The following is a 21,340-nucleotide window of genomic DNA, read 5'->3' on the forward strand; positions in this document are numbered from 1 at the left end:
TTTGCACACCCATCCTCTGGGCGTGCCTACGATTAGGCAGTTCTCCGTTATAACTGAGATCAGTGTGCTAAGACTGTGTTTATTTTCGATTCTGTGCGTTAAGCATTGAGAATCGGCCACAAATTTCGGGCGATTCTGCAGGTGGTTTCATGACAACATCTCTCATTCGCTGCTCTTACGATTTACACAAAGATAAGTAGCTTACATGTTTGTAAAGGTATGTCATTGTCTGTATACTCAATTTGGTGCCGAGTCTCGCTAATTCATCGGCTCTGCAGTTACCCTCAATATCGCAATGGCCAGGAACCCATGTTACCTTTATTTGAAATTACTCAGCCATCTCGTTAATAGATGTACGGATTTATGAGGGATTTTATTGCCGCCCCGTTATCAGTGAAAATGTAGATATCATCTCCAGGTATCGCATCATACTATACCAGTGTCGCGGCTTTCATTATGGCCATCAGTTCAGACTGAAAGACACTACAGTAGTCGGGGAGCCGAAAACTGAAGGATATCCCCAATTGTTCGGAATATACACCTCCGCCCACTTTGCTCTCGAGCTTTGAGTCAATAGTGTACACATGGTTGGACTCGCCCTGCCCGCAACACGTTTATTGATATTTATTCCGTACCCAATATTTTGTTCCAATAAATAAAGAAACAAATAAAAGTGGTATTGAACGATCACTAGTGAGGACCCAGCATTAAAAAAAAATTGTCCTAATTCCATAAAGTTATATGGCATAGACATGTGGATATAAAATAAGTGAATGTCGACCAAGTTCAACTAATTTTTTTTCATAACATTCGTGCCAAAAAATGTGAAAAATGTATCTTTCAAATTTTCGTCCGTCTCATATCGGTTTTCTTATATGTGCGAATTCTGCTGCTTGGTGTTATAGGACATTGAAGTTTTTGTAAATCTGCTAAATCGGACAATTATTTTGTCAATACTGCGGTTTTTATGTTGATTAGGAGGCGATCCTAGTTGTCGTGTCAGCTGAAATTTGAGAAACCCTGATTTGGAGCAAGGCAATCACATCGAAATGAATAAAAACATAAGAATATATATTTGCTTATGGGTTTAATTTTCTTCAAGGCTATCATACAATTTTATAACTTACAACTAAACAACAATTTTTTCAATATTAATATAAAACCTTAACTAGGATTTTAGGTTTAAGTTGCTTGCGTTATAATAATCAATAAACTAAAATACTATAAATATTCCGCTATTTATACAAAAACAAAAATGTATTGAGTCGACGAATTTTCGGCTACTAATTTAACAATACTATGCTGTGCAAAGGAACGAGGTATTCGCATTTTTTTTTTCCTTATTCGTATTCCTGCTCAGTTGTAAAAACGTATGCGATCGCGATAATTTCTGATGCTATCAACCAAAATGCAAGCAAATACAGAGCCAATAAACTGAAAAGAAAATTAGTTTTGGTTGTGTAATCTATGGTATTTCATTGTACGAGGGTAGCCATTTATATTATGCGCCTTTACAACACTACGTATGATGAGCCGTAATTCGATATCTTTATAGAAAACTTCTTAGAATAAACTTACATATAAAGTTTTCATTGACCAGCTTAATTTGTTCATTTTTCAGTGAAATGTGGAGTTAACTCGTGAAAATTTCCGACGTGGATTATCTAGACAGGAAGGCACTGATAACCTTACTTGGACTTTTGGCTGTGCGGCGCTGATACAACGAGTCCGGCCATCAGACCTTGAACGATGAATTTCGTTAAGGCTTCCCGAAAACGGTTCTTGTGCGATAAAAATCATATTGTATGAAAATTCAGTGATTACGAATATTTTTTCTCATTGGATACCGCATAATTTGGCAATTGCCCAAAAAAGTACACATGGCGATTGGTGTAAGAAAATGTTAAACAAATTCAGTTCCGGTGATTAAAAGCTCACCTATGACATTGTGATAGGTAACGAATTTCGGATCTATGCATATGAGTTGGAAACAAAACAGCAATCGACAGTATAAGTGCTCCAAGACGAGCTTAATCCAGCAAAAGTTGTTCGCGGAAAAATCACCTTCAAAATCACAGTCAATTCTACGTAGTACACAATCATTTGTTTGCCAGAAATTTTCAAAGAATTAAGGAAAACCAACCGCCGAAAACGAAATCAAGGCCGAATACGTATCGGCTCACTCAAGAGGGTTTTTGAACACTCAGAAGATCGAATTAGTAGACGACTCACTCCTACAGCCCTGATTTGTCATCTAATGATTTTTGATTAGTTTTATTCACGAACATCAAGACATCAGAAATAAAATGCGAGGTTAACGTTTTTCAATATCTGAAGAAGCAGTTAAAGCGTTTAAACAGCTCGCCTTGAAGATCTCCACTTTTGAGTGGCAAAAGTGCTTTGAAAATTGGCTCAAGCGGATCCAGAAGAGTATTGACTTCCAAGGAGAATATTTTAAAAAGCAATAACGCCTTTTTCATTATTATTTTAATGAGTTTTCATTATTAGGCGCAAAATTTAAATGGCAACCCACGTATGCATGTTAAATACCTCCGTTGAAATTAAACACCAGCTGACAATGTTGAAACTATTCGTCCTCTCACCCACATAATCACTAAATTTCTTCTCACAACCATCCACATACAGATTTAGAACATTTGTGCAATCCTGGTAGCGGCAACAGCTGGGTGGTGGGACTTTGTCCATGAGAAAATAATCATTGGCACTACTCTTGCCACAGCAGTGGAGCTGGAAAGGGAAAATCTATTAAATGTTTGAAAAATATTGTATATATATTAGAAAAAAATAGCAAAATATTATATTTGAAGGAAACTTGCGAGAATTGTTTTCTTTCTTTTAATTTATTTATTTTAAATTTTTTATTTATTTTTTATTTTTTTTTATTTTATCTTACCCACTCTTCATAAAATGACAAAGTTGTATTTAAGTTAGTATATCCTTTATCCCAAAGTTCATCGAATCCACGTTGTAGGCCACTAGAGAGACTGCCATTAGCCGCGGCATAACTGATGCTCACAATGAACATTTGTATAACCAATAAAATAATTAAGATCACAGCATACTGAAAATTGGAGAAGAATTATTCAGTTATTTTAATATAGTTTCTAAAACAAACTGTAGAATGTAAAAAGTAATCTGATGTACAGCGAAAGTGGAATAGTTTTACTTGGTAAAGGGTGAGCACCCCATTGACTGTTTTCTTCTAACGAGATGAAAATACGCCGCTTTCGAAAAAATTAATTTTTTGAGAAAAATCAACGGAATTTATAAGTTGCTTCAATTTCGTTTCTCATGGTGTTAGTTTTAAGTTTTTAAGATCTAAGCTCTGAGGCGGCATATGGCAATTAATGGGTTAAATTTAAAAACTTTCCTACGCGAGGAATATACGAGTATAAAACATGGTAATGATCCAGGATGGTTCCATGTGTAGAAGTCCACGCAAGTGGGGAAAGTTACTGATCGCCATTCACTTGGGAGTGGCCAGGACGATTCTTCTACATATGGTTCAAGCAGCTCACAACGGCCGGGATTAGCCCACGTATCCTCTGGGTAGCTTCCGAACACCCGTTCGGGAGTGAGCTAAAGTGAGAAGGCGAAACATTCCAGGATAGCTGGTTGTGCGTTGGGTTTGGGACCCGCCACTTAAAAATCGCCCCCAATGAAAACTTTAAAAAAGCCTCGGATGAGACCTCCCTATACTGATGACGACCCCTGCAAACGAACTAAGGACTATGATTTGAGGGCATGCACCTGGAATGTCCGGTCCCTTAATGGGGAGGGTGCCTCTGCCCGGCTGGTTGATGTCCTCGTGAGAGTAAAGGCTGACATCACTGCCATCCAAGAGATGCGATGGACGGGGCAAGGAAAGAAAACCATAGGACCTTGCGACGTCTACTACAGCTGCCATGTAAAGGAGCGCAAATTCGGTGTCGGATTTGTTGTGGGAGAGAGACTTCGTCGCCAAGTACTGTCGTTCACTCCGGTGGACGAGCGTCTCGCAACAATCCGCATCAAAGCCCGTTTTTTTAACATATCGCTAATTTGCGCCCACGCCCCGACGGAAGAGAAGGACGATGCGACCAAAGATTCTTTCTATGAGCGCCTGGAACGTTCCTATGAGCGCTGCCCCCGCCACGACATAAAAATCGTGCTTGGCGACTTCAACGCCAGGGTGGGCAAGGAGGGAATTTTTGGTCCCACAGTCGGAAAATTCAGCCTACACAACGAAACATCCGGTAACGGACAGAGGCTGATCGACTTCGCCGGGGCCCGAAACATGGTAGTCTGCAGCACCAGATTCCAGCATAAAAAGATACACCAAGCTACCTGGCTGTCCCCTGATCGAAAAACGCGAAACCAGATCGATCATGTTGTGATAGATGGAAGACACGCTTCTAGTGTATTAGATGTACGTACGATCCGAGGACCCAACATTGACTCGGATCACTACCTTGTTGCAGCCAAACTGCGCACGCGCCTCTGTGCAGCAAAAAACGTGCATCTACCTACGCAAAGAATGTTCGACCTCGAAAAGCTGCAATCACAACAGACAGCCAGAAGATTCGCCACTCGACTCTCACTCCTGCTCTCAGAGAGTACTGCCCAACAAGCCGGCATCCACGAACAATGGAGCAACATTTCTGGTTCTCTACTTACCGCCGCCGAAGAAGAAATCGGATTCCGGCGAGCCCGAAAAAACAATTGGTACGACGAGGAATGTCATGCTGCCGCAGAAAGAAAGGATGCCGCCTATAGAGCCACGCTGCGATCGGGTGCAACGCGAGCCATGTGGGATCGCTACAGAGAGCTGAAAAAGGAAGAGAGACGTATTATCCGACAGAAGAAACGAGAGGCCGAAATACGTGAGTGTGAAGAGCTTGAGATGCTGGCCAACAGGAACAACGCCCGAAAATTCTACCAGAAAGTTCGGCGGCTTACAGAAGGTTTTAAGACCGGGGCGTTTTCCTGTAAGAACAAAGACGGCGAACTGGTGACCGACGTACAGAGCAATCTTAAATTATGGAGGGAACACTTCTCGAACCTATTAAACAGTGACAGCTGCGCATGTCACCGAGAAAGTGAAGATCCCGATACCCCAATCGTTGACGACGGAATTGTCGTTCCGCTACCCGATCATGACGAGGTGAGAATAGCGATAACGCGGCTAAAGAACAACAAAGCCGCGGGCGCCGACGGACTGCCGGCTGAGCTATTCAAACATGGCGGCGAGGAGCTGGTAAGGTGCATGCATCAGCTCCTATGCAAAATATGGTCGGATGAAAGCATGCCTGCCGATTGGAATTTAAGTGTGCTCTGCCCAATCCATAAGAAGGGCGATCCTGCAATTTGTGCCAATTACCGCGGGATTAGTCTTCTAAATATCGCCTATAAGGTTCTAGCGAGCGTATTGTGTGAAAGGCTGAAGCCCACCGTCAACCAACTGATTGGACCTTATCAGTGTGGCTTCAGACCTGGAAAGTCTACCATCGACCAAATATTCTCAATACGCCAAATCTTGGAAAAGACCCATGAAAGGAGAATCGACACACACCATCTTTTCGTCGACTTCAAAGCTGCATTCGACAGTACGGAAAGGAGTTACCTGTATGCCGCGATGTCTGAATTTGGTATCCCCGCAAAACTAATACGGCTATGTAAGATGACGTTGCTCAACACCAACAGCGCCGTCAGAATTGGAAAGGACCTCTCCGAGCCGTTTGATACCAAACGAGGTTTCAGACAGGGTGACTCCCTGTCGTGTGACTTCTTTAACCTGATGTTGGAGAGCATCGTGCGAGCCGCAGAACTTAATCGCTCAGGCGCAATTTTTTATAAGAGCGTACAATTGCTGGCGTATGCCGATGATATTGACATCATCGGCCTTAACAACCGCGCTGTTAGTTCTGCCTTCTCCAAACTGGATAAAGAGGCAAAGCGAATGGGTTTGGTGGTGAACGAGGACAAAACGAAGTACCTCCTGTCTTCAAACAAACAGTCGGCGCACTCGCGTATCGGCACCCACATCACTGTTGACAGTTATAATTTTGAGGTTGTAAAAGACTTCGTGTATTTAGGAACCAGCATTAATACCGATAACAATGTCAGCCTTGAAATCCAACGTAGAATCTCTCTTGCCAACAAGTGCTACTTTGGACTAAGTAGGCAATTGAGTAGTAAAGTCCTCTCTCGACGAACAAAACTAACACTCTACAAGACTCTCATCATGCCCGTCCTAACGTATGGCGCAGAAGCTTGGACGATGACAACATCCGATGAAGCGACGCTTGGAGTGTTCGAGAGAAAGATTCTGCGTAAGATTTTTTGGACCTTTGCACGTTGGCAACGGCGAATATCGCAGACGATGGAACGATGAGCTGTATGAGCTTTACGACGACATAGACATAGCGCAGCGAATAAAGATCCAGCGGCTACGTTGGCTGGGTCATGTCGTCCGAATGGATACAAACGCTCCGGCTTTGAAAGTATTCGATGCGGTACCAGCTGGTGGTAGCAGAGGAAGAGGGCGGCCTCCTCTGCGTTGGAAAGATCAGGTGGAGAAGGACTTGGCTTCACTTGGTGTGTCCAACTGGCGCCGGTTAGCACGAGAAAGAAACGACTGGCAAAATCGCGTAAGCGGTTATAGCGCCAATTAAGAAGAAGAAGAATGATCCAACTTTATTTGTGAACAATATTTTTACTAAAAATTATTTTGGGTGAGGGAAATCATTACTTTATTGACCGCCGTTGCTTGTGTGTTTGTATGCTGCAGCTGTCTCGTTCACAAGTGTTAAATATGATTGGCGTACGACGCCATTTGCAAAAATTATAAATCTAATGGATGGGGTGATTAGTTTTGTGCCACCTTGTATAGGGTTTTTCAGTAAGAGCGCTTCAACTTTTGAACTTTTTTGAATAAAACACAAACGGTTTGACTTTTTTAACTAATTTTTTGTTTATTATCGAGTTTGAACATATACATTTAAGTATGAAATTCGATTTCTTTTGCATGACCACCGCGTGCACGTTTTACGAAGTCCAATCGTTGAACCCAATTTTCGACCACTCTTTTGCATAAATCGACCGAAATTCCAGCAATTTCGCGTTCAATATTGGCTCTGAGCTCACAAATCGTCGCCGGCTTGTTACTGTAGACCAATGACTTCACATAACCCCAAAACGGGACGGCTTGTTAAATGGACCGTAAAATGGCCGTAATGCTCTTAAAGTAGCAGCAACAGAACGATTATTTTCATAAAAAATTTGCACGATTAACAATCGTTGCTCAAGTGTGTAGCGTTTCATGATGAAATGTATACTAATGAAGTTTACAAATGACAAGCGAAAAATAAAAAATATTGCGTCGTTCGCCCTCCCTATCGGAAAAAAGTTGAAGCGCACCTATTGAATAACCCTATATATGTACATATATTAGGGGTTGGGCATTACTCGCCATCCAAAAAACAAAAATCGATTCTGTTTTTCCATCGCAGTTATATATTTTATTGCGTTTACAGACTTCCGCCAATATATTTCATTAAAAAAAGCCTTCGTAAAGAAAATTTAAAATTACCTCATAAATCACACAAAAAATATCATCAAATTATTTTCACGCATGAGACAGTTTTCAGACACTTTAAATTTCAACTCATTTAATGACTTTCACTATTTGCTGACGCACTCTCTTATAATTTATTAAATAAATTGTGACTTTGAGAAAATTATAGAACTAATGGTTAAAATACTTACACCTATCAACATGCTCTTGGACTCTCTGTAAGTAGCAACACAACCAAATGCCGCCATTATAAGTAAAACATTGCCGAGTACGATAATAACAGTAGCAATCAAAGTCTCACTGTTGTCTATATCAACTTCTGTAATATTACTGTATAGCCAAGCTCCAAACCATACTAAAATTATCCCCATCACCTGTAGAAAAACGAAAATATTAGCAAGAAAATAATAAATATTTAAGGTGCGATAAGAGAATTATAATAAATTTTATGTTTCATAGTTCGTAAATATTGAAAAAAAAATGAATTGAGTTAACAGATGCTATTTTTTATAATTTTTAGCCATTCTAAATAAGAAAATATTTCCTTCCTATCGGTCAGTATTAAAAACTTATTTAGAACTTAAACTGTAGTTAGCAGATTTGACCACAGCGTCGACGATAGAAAAATATGTACATGAAAGTCGAACGTCATAACTAAGGCGTGATTACCATTCGATTCGTCCGGAGTTCCATGCCCACTGTGTTATATCAAATTATAGAAGTAGTTTAATTTTACAGCCGTCTCCTTTGAATAGGCAACGGAAAACTTCCGAAAGTTCTTGTCATAAAAACGCTATCTGCCGTGAGGAAACAGCTCTCCCCTTGGAGGAGAACATTAATTGGAGCACAGGCTACTTACTGTATTCATGTTTTCAATGTGTTAATATACAGGGTATGAATGTTACCTACGATATGAAGTGTTACCTATTCAAAACACCATAACTTTTTTGTGTGAAATTAGTTTTTATTGATTTCAAAGACAAAATTGTTCAAAAATGATTACAACTTTAACATATATTCACTTTAGCTCGATATGACCACCTTTTGCTTTAGCTATAGCCTTCAAACAGTCAAAAAATGAGTTGCATGCTGCACGAATGTGATCTTGAGGTATTTTGCCCCATTCTCGTATAATCGCTTTTTTCAGCGCATCCACACTGGCATATTTTTTAGTCCTCACCTTGCTCTCCAAAATGGACCTGATGGAACAGCCCATCGGATTTGCGTCTGGCGAATTCGAAAGCCATTGTGTGGACGAAATGAAGTGTGGAACAAGATTTTTTAACAATTCTTGGTTCACATGAACTTTATGAGACGGTGCCGAATCCTCTTGGAACTTTCATGGTCTACGACCGAAATGTTTGCGTCTCCATGGCTCTAAAGCAACTTCTAAAACATTTTCCCGATAATAAGTCACATTCACTTTAACACCACGCTCGATAAAAACGGTTGGAGAGCATCCATCAGCAGTCCCTGCGGCCCAAACCATTACTTGCGATGGGAAATTGCTTCGAGTGGCCGGCCATATGTAGGCTCAAATTCTCGTATGAGCGTTCGGTCAAGTAAACACGATCGTTTTGAGTGTTTATGAACTGCTCAATGGGGAATTTTTTTTCACCAGAAAACACAATGTTAGGAAATTCGCCACGTTCGCGTAAGCGCAACAACTCCTTTGCTCTTTCGCACCGAATTTTTTTTTTGCTGGGGTGAAACATCGTGTGCTGTTTGGAACTTGTAAGCCTTGACCTTGAGCTCATTTTTCAATATGCGTCTAATGCTGTCTTGCGATATTTTCAGTTCTTTGGCCATTTTTCTTCCACTTCGACGTGGATCGTTCAGATCGAGCCTTCACTTTCCGAACCATTTCTGGCGTTGTTGCGGTTTTTTTTTGGTCCATCTCCATAGCGTTTTACAATGCTACGAGTATTATTGTAACATTTTATAGTGCGATACACTTTATTCACTTTGAGGTGACTAAGCTCACGATCAATGGCTGGTTGTGATTTCCCAGCCAAATATAACGCAATCACACTATTACGGCTGAATTCCATCACAGAAAAAAAAATCAACAAAACTGAGACTCAAATGCTTTTGATGGCTTATAAACAATATATTGAACTGTCATTAGAAAAATTTTGACGTTGATGTCATGAGCTGTTTTACAGATACAAGCAGTGAGAGGTTGGTAGAACTTCATATCGTTCACCCTATATATCTGTACCCGCTTCATGATTTTGGGCTCATGCAAGTCGAAGGTAATGGTGTCGAACCTCACATTTAGCTCGCTAAAAATGGCCCAGTGTTATAGGTAATTGCTAAGCTCACGACCTACATGATCTGACCGCTCCTTTACAACTTTAGCGAACTCAAATCTTATTGCTTTTAACGCAAACTCCATCTTAATAGGTATCTATATAACTAGAACGCGAATAATACGACAATGTGCCAGCGCATTACCTTGGAAGGGAACTCATGACTTGTCATTCCACAGTACCTGTCGTTTTTTCCTTATTTTTTTAATGAGCTCATCACGAGCCTCAAAGGAGTAATGTTGACTAATATATTGACCATTAGGAACCCAAGGGATATCAATGTTGTCATCCGTTTCAATTATCTTCAATGACTTCGCGGTCATTTTAAAAACGTGCAAGTCACTTAAAACCACACTCAGGCCTTAACTCATACTTTCTCCAATAAATTATAAAATTCAGAAGCTACTTCATGTGAAATTTCACAACAATTTTTTCTCCATTGTAACACTTACAATTTTTTCCCTAAAACAAAACTATACCACAATCGAATGAAGGTAGGGATTTATTTATTTCTTTACAGAGGCGAGAAGTACTGCATTGAAAAGAGAAGATTTCATACTAAACAGCTAGCAACTGATGCCAAGAAGATGCCACAGCAATCTTTATTTAATATGTATTTTAAAAAGTAGGTTGGTGAGCAATAATAAATGTTCGTGGTCCACAAGAACCTTAGAGTTCCACGTTATTCATTCATTCATATTGCAAATCCCATCTTATATGTAAATTTCCCTTGAAAATATTTTGAATTTGTTTCATCAACATGCAGCTGAAACTAAAATTTTTCCAAATGATGTTTCCGTGGATTTTGAAACAAATCGTCGGTAAGCGCGAATCTAATAGGTCACCATTGACGGTAGTGCCTCGCTTCGTAATCCCTGGCATAGAAGACACAGCATATACATATGTATGCAATTCTGAGCTAATTGTTGATAAACGTTTGAAGACGGCTACTTATGTGATCAGAAACAAGCCAGATCTCAGAACAATATAGGAGAACCCATTTAACGCTGGTATTGATGGTTGTAAGTTGGTTTTAGATCGCCACAGCTAAGCTTATGAAACGCAGTTCGTGCTTTACAAATATGAGTTACCACATCTGCAACTGCCCCCCATCTTTTGTAATTTGGCTACTGAAGTAGCAGAACTCATCCACATCTTGTATAATGATGGCATTTTCGTTGATAGTAAGTTCAAGAGGAGATGTGTTTGTTGTATAATGATGGCATTTTCGTTGACAGTAAGTTCAAGAGGAGATGTGTTTGTTGTTTGTATTCTCATAAGTTTAGTTTTTGTGAAGTTTATTTTAAGACCAACGCATGCATTCTTTTCTAGTTGACGAAGTAGTTTTGCAGAGGCTTCAGCTAATGTATGAGTCAAGAAACAGATGTTGTCAGCGTAATCTAGGTCGCAAAGTTTCTGGTTTAGCCTTCATTGCAGTCCCTCTGGAACTTCTGAATTTGTGAGTTTTAAGACGTCATCAAGAACTGTTATAAACAAAAGCTGCTATAAAGGGAACGCCTTCGTTTGTAAATGGTAAATCTGCCGCTGAGTTTTCCTTTGGAGCGTACACTTAGGGTTGCATTAATATATTCTCTGATAATGTCAATGATTTCATCAGGAACGCTGCCGATTTGCAACGAACTCCACATAGGTAGGGATTTATTTATAGCGTCGCGAGAGATGATGTCAAATACACGCACACAGTCTGCGAAGAGTAGATAAAGTGGTGATCTGCATTCATTTCATTGTCTGTCGCATACGTTTTGATTAAAGTGAAGGGTTCATGAAAAATTTGCTTTACTATTTTTCCAAACTAAAGAGAAATATAACAAAGCTCAAAATATTTGCGAACATTTCTACGGAATAAAAAACAATGAACGCTCATTCTGTTTCCATTACCGACAACAATCCACTCAACAATCAAATTACAGTAGATTGTGTTTTTATGCGGTACATACGTTCCGCAAGAAACAGCATAAAAAAACAACATAAAAAAAGCTACCAGTTCTATAGTAAAAGTATAGATACGTTTCAAACGTGCTAAGAACTGCATAAATCTGAATTAATGTAATAAAATCGCATAGAAAAAGGGTACTCGTCCCATATAATAACTATAGATACGTTCCATAGACCGCATGAATCTGAAATAATTAAATAAAATCGCATAAACAAAAAATTGTATATTTGAAAATTATATCTTTATTTAAGAAACGTCAGAATCGAAACATAAATTTACATCGTCAGAAAGAGTAAAAGCGTAAAATCACTTCCGTCACTTGAGGAAATGTACTCGTCTGATCAGGATGGTGATGCAGGCGGTTCCGTACTTGTAGAGTTAGCATTTTTGATGTAATATGTGATGAGTTTTTGCTTAGCTGGTTTAGAATATTGTTTATATGTACAATTCCCGATAGGTCGACATGCATTTTTTAATTTTTTTAAAAACCGCACTATTTCAAAACCGCATAAAAAAAACCGCATAAAAACAGAATCTACTGTATTTTGTTTTATGTCTCACTTTGAATATCTTTGCCACCACAGTGTGCCAATTATAATAAATACAAGTAATAATATATAAAATAAATGCATAACATTTTTACTGATTCCATTCGTTTCATTTAATAAAAATAGGAATTTATTCTTTCTACTAATATAAATTTTATATAAAAAATTGGCAATTTATTGGGCACTTTTAGTACATGCGTTGTTCTGTGGGTTAATTGAAGTAAACTATTCACACAGACACATAAGTTCACGTACGAATTGTCAAACATGCCTATTGGTAATACTTTGCGCACTGTACACAAAGTGCTTGCCACCACTGTGCTAGTTGATTATTTTGAAAGCTTTTTCCAGTTAAAGCTTATTGGCAAAGCTCAACCTACCACATACTATTCATACAAAAGTTTGATCATACTTGTGTGCAGGTTTTCGCAAACTCTTTCATGGATTGTGAATTTCGTTTATATTTTTTGTATTCATTTTATTTCATTATACCTACATAAATACAAGAAAAAAACCCAATACCAAAGTGAATTTTTAAAATCAAATTGCACAAAATTCTTAGCAAAATAAATAGGAATAAGAGTTGTCAATTAACGAAAAGGTATGCGCGATGCAAAACAAACAAGCAAAAACGAACGGAAAACGAAAATAATCGGGGAAATATTACGGTTTATTTTTAAAAACACAAAACACTAACAATATGACTAATTTATGTCATCAACGAAGCGCAATGTGCCAAATTGGCAATGCGAATGGGGAAAAGTGAAAATCTTTCGCATAAAAGTGGCGTGATTGAATAAAATAGATACAATGTTTTTTTTGGCAATTAATTTGCCAAGCAAAATAAAACTGTTGGGCGGGCATCAATTAAATTTTGTTGATATAGAGTTTTGCACTAAATTCGGTTTCGCGATTTATTTAACTTTATTTTATTACGTTTAATACAATTAAATTTATTAATTTTAATTTTACTTATTTTTTATTTTATTTCAACGCACTTTTATTGTATTTTGTGTGCTTTTTTACTTTCTTTTTTTGCATATATTTTTTATTATATTTATTTATTTAGTTGGGCCTTTTTATTTTTGACGTGATAACGTCTTATAATTCGATTTAGCCGGCTGCACGCACGAAAAAACGTGTCGTTACCTTGCTCATTTGTCGTTACCTTGCTCATTTGTCGTTACCTTGCTCATTAGTGTTACCTTGCTCATTTGTCGTTACCTTGCTCATTACTGTTACCTTGCTCATTGCCGTTACCTTGAATGAACTGCTAGCGAAAGCGCGGAACGAACAAAGCAAACGAACGGCAACGTTCGACATCTTGCTCTCTCCTACTTAAGTGAGCGTATATATGTATGTATATGCGCATATGTACATATATAAATTCACGTATTTGTATTTGCATATGCCTTCTTATTGATTATTATTAATTTGATTTACTTGAAGAATTTAAAATAAAACCAAGTTTATTAATAATACCTGTTGTTTTAATGTTATTATTATTAATTTTTTTATTATATATGAAGGAAAAAATGTATGGCAATATTTACCATATACCTTATAAGATATGTTGTATATAAACATGCATATACATATACAATTTCGCGCAATTTTCAAAACGAACAAATCTATATGTAAAGATGCATACAAGTCATATGGACATATCAAATATACGAATCTATTCCGTACGCAAGCAAATGTAAGCTAATGTGCTTGAACTGCAAGCGAGAGCGCGGAACGAACGACAAAGAGTACAATCGGTCCCCGCGTTCGACAACGTTCGACATCTGGCTCTGTCCTACTTGAGTGAGCATATATATGTATGTATATGCGCATATGTAGGTATATAAATTCACATACTTGTATTTGCATATGCCTTCTTCCTGTGTGCATGGTAATGAACCAATTCTCTGTTGAGAATAAACGATGATAGAAAAAATAGGAAATGAAAGGGAGTGTTTCAAGTGTAATGTGTCTTGAGAAAGTCAAATCGATGATGATGCCTCTAAGTGTTGTTGACTTATTAACGTCTGATGCACAATCGAAATTGGAGATATCTTTCATGAATTTGATAAATGTTTCGTCATTTTTCACGTTTGTGTAAATGTAACTTGACCTATTCCATTGCAATTCCATTTACCTCCTCCTCTATATTCATACAAAATATCAAACAAATAAAATTAAAATTTTGCAACCAATTTTGCAAAAATTGCAACCATTCCATCAATATTTTCTTATGACGTTGTCACGTTAAACTATCGTCAGTAAACCGACTTTACAGACAACCTCTTTTTTTATTTTATTGCACTTTTATTGTATTTTTTATGCTTTTTTACTTTCTTGTTGTTATATATTTTTTATTAATATATATTTATTTATTTATTTTGATGGGCCTTTTTATATTTTTGTTTTAAATTTTGTTTACCATATAATGTATATTTTTTATATTTTTGTTATATTTTAAATATTAATTTTTTAAATAAAGTTTTTTACTTCATTTTATTTACTTTATTAAATTTTTTAAATTTTTATTATTGTGCGGCAATCGATGAAGTTTTTTTATATTGAGTTTATAAATTTGTTACTTTGATAGCTTTGTTTCTTTTCTTTTGTGGGTGAGGTAAGGTTCAAAATGCTTTCGCACTTACAGTGACCATTATCTACTGCGTTGTGTGGTGTGGCCACTAAAACAATCCCTCCTCCTCTGCTGGGGAGACTTAATTTTATTTTCTCGTAATATAGGTATTTATATTTGTTTATTCCATTCCTTTAGTTTTATTTTATTTAGTTTAATTTAATTGTACTTATTTTGACATTTTATTTTATTTTGTTATTTCATTTCATTTTATTTTGTTATTTTATTTTATTTTAAATTATTATTATCCCTAGTCCCATGTCGTTCCATTTGCCACCTTAATCTCATGTCGATGGGTCGTTCGCGTCTTGCGCTTATTTTTATTACATAACGCCAACGAGAAATTAGAAAAAATGCACAAGGAATCTTCTATCCTTTATTTTCATAATATTTTATTATAAACAAATGATATGAAACGAGCACCGTGCAGTAGTTTCATAAAAAAATTCATGGTTTCTCAACAAATTGGCCGGACACGAACGCCCCATCGACATGGGATTAGGGTTATATAAGTTAACACAATCAACCAATCGCAACAATGTATCTCACAAATCAGCAATTCGCCGGCCTGAAAGACATACTACGTCAGCGAAATAGGTATAGGGGAACACCGATCTGCAGCATTGTGAACAGTATGGAACTTTGTCACTGCAGAGAAATAGAATCCTAAGAGTCCGAACGTTGAATCAGCAGTTTATGGTGCAGGGCTAACTTACATATGTTATAATAATTTTTGTACTTAGGAAGTAGTATCATTTGGGAAATAAAGACGACGGCTACGCCTCTCTAATCTCGTGTTTGCTCAATTTATTCAGCTGATAAACTTAATTAATTAATTTTTTTAATTATATTTTTTATTTAATTTTTTAAGTTTTTATTGTTGTGCGGCAATCAATTAAGTTTTGTTTATATAGAGTATATAAATTAATTACTTTGATGATGATTTAGTTTTATTTCATCGTAATATATTTTTATTTTATTTTTTCAATTCTTTTTTTTCATTTAGTTTAATTTAATATTACTTATTTTGCTATTTTATTTCAATTCATTTAAATATATTTTGTTTTGTTTTTTTATATATTATATACTTCTCACAAAAATTAAGGGAACAGTAAAATTTCCTAAATTTCTTAGTGATTTTTGAAAAGCTGTATCTCGGTGAGATATGGTCGCACGGAGTTTCGACCAAGCATTTTGAAGCTTTAAACTTCTAGTTTTAGTTATTTTGTAATCGTCAGTTAAAGGGCGACACAAAAATTTTCGAAATTTTTGCCTTTTTTTTTTTGATTGCACGGGCTTGGAAAAATATTTCCGACTAAAACTAGCCATACAGTCAACTAGTTTGATTATTTAGTTTCAATTTACTTTTTTTGAATTCTCGGTACGACCATTTCTCTCTGAGATATCCGCATTTTACGAAAAAAGGCTATTTTATCTTTGATCATTGATGTCTCAACTAATAACCCCACAATAAATCGTACAATGGTTTTGGAAAGTAGAATAAATTTCCTATAAGATCTTAATTTAATTTTTTGAGAAAAATATTTTTTTTAACGTTGGTTTGAAGTGATCACAAAAAACACCTTTTTACGGTTTTTCAGAAAATCTATCGCTCATTTACAAATATTAATGTGGGGACTCATGTTTCCAAGGAACTCCGTTCGACCCTTTTTCACCGATATACAGCTTTTCAAAAATCGCTAAGAAATTTAGGAAATTTTACTGTTCCCTTAATTTTTGTGAGAAGTGTATATTTTTGTTACATTTTATATTATTATTTTATTTTATTTTATATTTTATTTAAAGTGTTTACTTAATTTTATTTACCTACTTTATTTAACTTTATCTTATTGTATAACAATTTATTGTATTTTAATTTATTTTAGCCTTTTTTATTTTGTTCTAGGTTTTTATTTAATTTTTTAGTGTTTTCTAATTAAAGCTCTGTACTTCGTTTTATTTACTGTATATTAATTTTTATTTTAATTTGTGTTATTTTATTATCAAACTTTTTTTAATGTACTTTTTCAGCTTTTTTTTTTATTTTACGTTAATTTATTTAATTTCAGTTTTTATTTTATATTAATTTATTTTCTTTAATTTAAACTAGTTTTGTTTTTATTAAATTTTTTTATTTTGTTTTATTTATGTAATTAATTATTTATTTTATACTCTTACATGTAATTTAATTTAATTTTATTTTAAATTAATTGTATTAAAATTTATTTAATATAATTTTATTTATTTTTTATATTTATTTTACACTTAATTCAATTAATTTAATTTTAATGTGGTTTTTTCAATTCCTTTAATGCTGTTTCATTTAATTAATTTAGTTTTATATGTTTTATGTTATTACATTCAATTTAAATTTAATTTCATTTCATTTTCTTTAATTTAATTTAATTTTTCTTCATTTAATTTAATTTTTTTCAACTGCTTTTATTTTGTTTCACTTAATTTAATTTGAGGTAATTTTACTTTATTCTTTTCTTTTACATTAAATTCATTCAATTTAATTTTAATTTGTACTACGCCCCTGGCAGCAGATAGTTTCTATTATTGCTTTTTTTTTGTTTTGTTTTTCTTTCATTAACACGTTCGGAGATCTATCATTGATTGACGTTGAATGAAAGCTGTTCGAAACAACATTGATTTTTAAAGTACATAATGGGGATTGACCACAGGATCTACTGACTGCACGGCATGCACAAGTACTCTTGCTCGCGGCAGCTGCATTTTATTTTCGGCACAAATTTTTTTTATAATGGACACATTTTGTTTTTTTTTTTGTAAAAGTATTCTTTTTTCAAATTCTATTTCAAATTTTCAAATTTTTCAATATTTATTCACTTCGTGAAATACTCACAGCACATATTGCATTGAATGCGAATAAGGTGAATTTCAGGCGCTTTCTGGTGCAACGAAACATTTTCTACCACTGGCTTTCGCTCTTCGTATCCAAATATGTAAATTCTACTTAAAAATATTATTGTTTTAATTTAGTTGAAAATCACTTTGTTGATTATGAATGAGGTACCTAATACATATGTATGTATGATCTACATATATTATATTTATATATATGTATGTATGTATATAAGTGACTATTTAAATTAAAAACAGTTACACAATATATTCTTCCGAACTCCTTAATGCACAAAAAAAAGACAAATAAATAAATAAATTCACTATCCACTGCTATGTAAATATCGATACCGGCGCATCCGTAGCCACTTTCAAAACACGTTCACGTAGTTTTCTAAACTAAATCGGCTACAAGCAGCAACAAAGCGCTAAGGTGGCCCTGATGATCTGTCTGCTCTGTTTTGTGCCATCGCATCGGTACCTTAGCATAGCGATGAGCTTGACGATGACAAAATTTTCTATCTTCATGTCATATACAAAATATCAACAACAAATAAGATCTTCTAATTGCTAATAATTCGGTTTTCTGCTTTCTACCTTCTCCTTTGTCCGTTCACCGCGTGCACTTGTTTTAATGCTGTTGTATTTCGTTGTTATTGTTCTTGCTCTTGTTAGTCTCATCACCAACCATTCATAGTCTGCTGTTGTTTTTCACTCTCTTCACTCGTATTCTCTGCTGCGAACGTAGACCAAGATTTTCCGCTATGATTGCCAACAGCATCGTCATCACCGTTGACACGAACACGATGCAATAAACAAATGAAACTAAAACAAAATGAATACATACTTACATGAAATATCAAAGTCAAAGTGAAAATCTTTATGAAATATTAAATGATGACTGACTACGCCTAAGCGCTCTGGCTATGGTAGGAGTGACAGCGACAGCAGTGATCTTTATGTTATCGGAAATTGTGGTCGGCCAAAAGGCTGTAAAAGCCAATATCAACACGCCTGATTGGTTCACAGAATGAAAGTACTGTGCACTGTGCACCAGAAGCGTAACAGTTTTTATAAATACTTCATTGTATCGCTTCGCAATTTGATTTTAGAGGACCAAGAGATCTATTAGTTTGAGGCAAATAAATTATTTCTATTATTTCCGAAGGTCATATCGAACACTTGCAAGATGATTGTTTAGCATAAAAATTAGTCAGTATTTTGTAGTGGCACCCGAATTATGTTAATATCAACAGCTTTACTATAGACAGCAATCTCAGCTTTTCAGTTTACAGTTGCAATATTCACAACATAATCATTTTCTCAGCTTCATTGAATAGGCAACGTAAATTTATAAATATACTAATAATATACGTCATTATCGCATTAACGCTGTGGCTATGGCGCTAAAGCATCCTTGAGTTTACTTTAATTGACATGATCGGTTTAAAGGTTATCTGATATGAACAACTGACATTTGTTGAGCATACAATCATATGCTCGTACACAAACTTTTACATTAAACATTTCTACGGTTGAGTTGCACTTTAGAGTGTACTCTTCCACCTGCCATGTCCCTGTCCATACCATAGAGAGGTAAGTTTCTATGCCTGGTAACGTCAGTTTATCTGCATTTTCGTGTTTGTTGGCTTAGAAGCTTTCTTGGCGCTCGCGTCTACTCCTGCTCGCTGTACCGGTGTTGTCATTATTTCGACAGCCGCATGCTGTACGTCGTTCCATGTGACGTTATGCTTCAGCATCAGTGGCACTAGATTCTCGGGCCTGACATTGTAGCCGAGGTTATCTTCTAGTGTTTTCCTAAGTCTTCTGAAACGGGGGCATGTGAAAAGCACATGTTCCGTATCTTCGTCGATTCCTGGCAGTATTTGGTATCTTCACGCCCAAAGTGAAGAAGGTATGCTTTAAAACATCCATGACCACTAACGATTTGGGTTGGGTAGTAATCAACTTTACTGTGCTTTCTTTCACGCCATCCTTCAACTCAGGTTATTAAGTGATGGGTCCACCTGCCTTTTGTTGGACTATCCCATCGTGTCTGCCATTGGGCTACGATGCGTAGTTTTACAATTTTTACGTGTTCATTGAGATCGCATTGGTTTTTGTTGTCCCTTATGTAGCTGCACACATCTCCAGCGTTACCAGGTTTAGTGCACATAGGCCAACTATGGTGCGCGTCGCGTGGTCCGAGACCGTTCTGAAGGCAGAGCAGAGTCTAAGAGCGCACAAGCTATACGTGGAATTTATGCTTCGTTCATATGTAGCGCCACAACCTTCTTTCACACCATAGAGGACGATAGACCTCACCACTCCTGCCAGGACCTGATTGGTCCACGGATGCTTGCCATAATTCTGGCCGTTGCAAACGCAGCTTTGCTGCTAACGTACTCCGAGCGATAAGGGAGGCGAAGTCGAAGTTAGACTCAGTGATATTGCCGCCAACTTTGAGCTGTACCTTATATACTCTTTTACTATTGATGATACGGCCTCTATCTTATGGGAAGCCAGCCTTAGATTTTTAGCGCCAAACCATTCCTGATGCACTCGTATAGTACGCAGTATCGCAATGTTTACTCCATGAGCTGTACTGTAGTGTACTTAAAATGAATGCATGATAGTTTTTATAGTTGAAACTATTCTTATTCGTTACGAAATTTCGCAAAATTATATCAGTTGAAATTCTCTTCGCAAGGTTACTGCTTACTTCGCTATGAGAAAATTTAGCCATCGTTCTACATATTTCAAATTGATCCTCACAATCTATTCGAATATTACTCCTTATTATGGACAAATCGAGCCTTATATGTTGTATGTAGTTTAGTTTAGTTTTGTTGGGCCATAATGCACTGCAACCTCTTATGTGGCTTGACCGAAAGTCTATAATTGACACCCCCGATGAATTTAAGCACCTCCTCAGGCTTTTTGTGCATACCACCAAGGGACTTGGAGTCGCATCACTTGGCTGAGTGAGTATTCATCTCGCGAGAGCTGACAAAGTAGGGCAAAAAAATGGCAAGAATGCAGTACAGCGAGTATGAAAGGTTAACACAATGTATCATAGTTTGGTCTAAAGTAGATCTAATTAATTTTTTGAAAAAAATAACTCGTATGAAACTATATTTACCGTTAATATTGTCATTAAAAGTCTATAAAAAAATTTACTGTCACATAAAGTTTAATGACAATATTTCTTACCCTTTTGAGTCATTTTGACCTTTATTTTTTTAAATCTGAAAAATGTTAAGTTTGTGGAGTCGATGGAGGACTAAAATCTTTCATAAAAATATTCACCAAATATTGGTTCATTGCTCCTCTGGCAAGAACGGCAAATACTAAGTTTAAGAGAGGTACGAATAAACATTTTATCCTGCCTCTGTCCTGGACCCTCATTAAGTGGCGTGTGAATTATCTGTCTTGCCATAT

At 36.3% G+C, this 21,340-nt stretch overlaps 1 protein-coding gene across 5 annotated transcripts; it reads right to left on the reverse strand.

Annotated features, from left to right (window-relative positions):
- Nucleotides 1–1,068: 1,068 nt before the first annotated feature.
- LOC128867259 (protein late bloomer) lies at nt 1,069–18,357 on the reverse strand. Of its 5 annotated transcripts, none has more exons than XM_054108367.1 (6): nt 18,162–18,357; nt 17,901–18,007; nt 7,768–7,950; nt 2,915–3,082; nt 2,551–2,748; nt 1,069–1,434 (listed from the first exon to the last, which is right to left on the reverse strand). In XM_054108367.1, exons 2-6 carry the CDS (start codon nt 17,961–17,963, stop codon nt 1,357–1,359), a joined length of 690 nt encoding a protein of 229 aa, XP_053964342.1. In that variant the 5' UTR covers nt 17,964–18,007; nt 18,162–18,357; the 3' UTR covers nt 1,069–1,356. The 5 variants fall into 5 exon arrangements, with proteins under 5 accessions (XP_053964342.1, XP_053964341.1, XP_053964340.1 ...); XM_054108366.1 differs by having other exon boundaries at nt 18,072–18,357; XM_054108365.1 differs by having other exon boundaries at nt 17,901–18,357.
- Between the last annotated feature and the right edge of the window lie 2,983 nt (nt 18,358–21,340).

This window comes from Anastrepha ludens, chromosome 6, assembly GCF_028408465.1.
Source record: "Anastrepha ludens isolate Willacy chromosome 6, idAnaLude1.1, whole genome shotgun sequence".
Classification (NCBI taxonomy): domain Eukaryota; kingdom Metazoa; phylum Arthropoda; class Insecta; order Diptera; family Tephritidae; genus Anastrepha; species Anastrepha ludens.

What these genes read in the sequence shown, in the direction of transcription:
- LOC128867259 (XM_054108367.1), bottom strand. Translation starts at nt 17,963, where the DNA reads ATGTTTCGTTGCACCAGAAAGCGCCTGAAATTCACCTTATTCGCATTC. An exon ending in CCAAGAGCATGTTGATAGGT is followed by an intron (nt 3,083 to 7,767) that starts GTAAGTATTTTA and finishes TCCAATTTTCAG; the next exon opens with TATGCTGTGATCTTAATTAT. An exon ending in TGTCATTTTATGAAGAGTGG is followed by an intron (nt 2,749 to 2,914) that starts GTAAGATAAAAT and finishes TTCCCTTTCCAG; the next exon opens with CTCCACTGCTGTGGCAAGAG.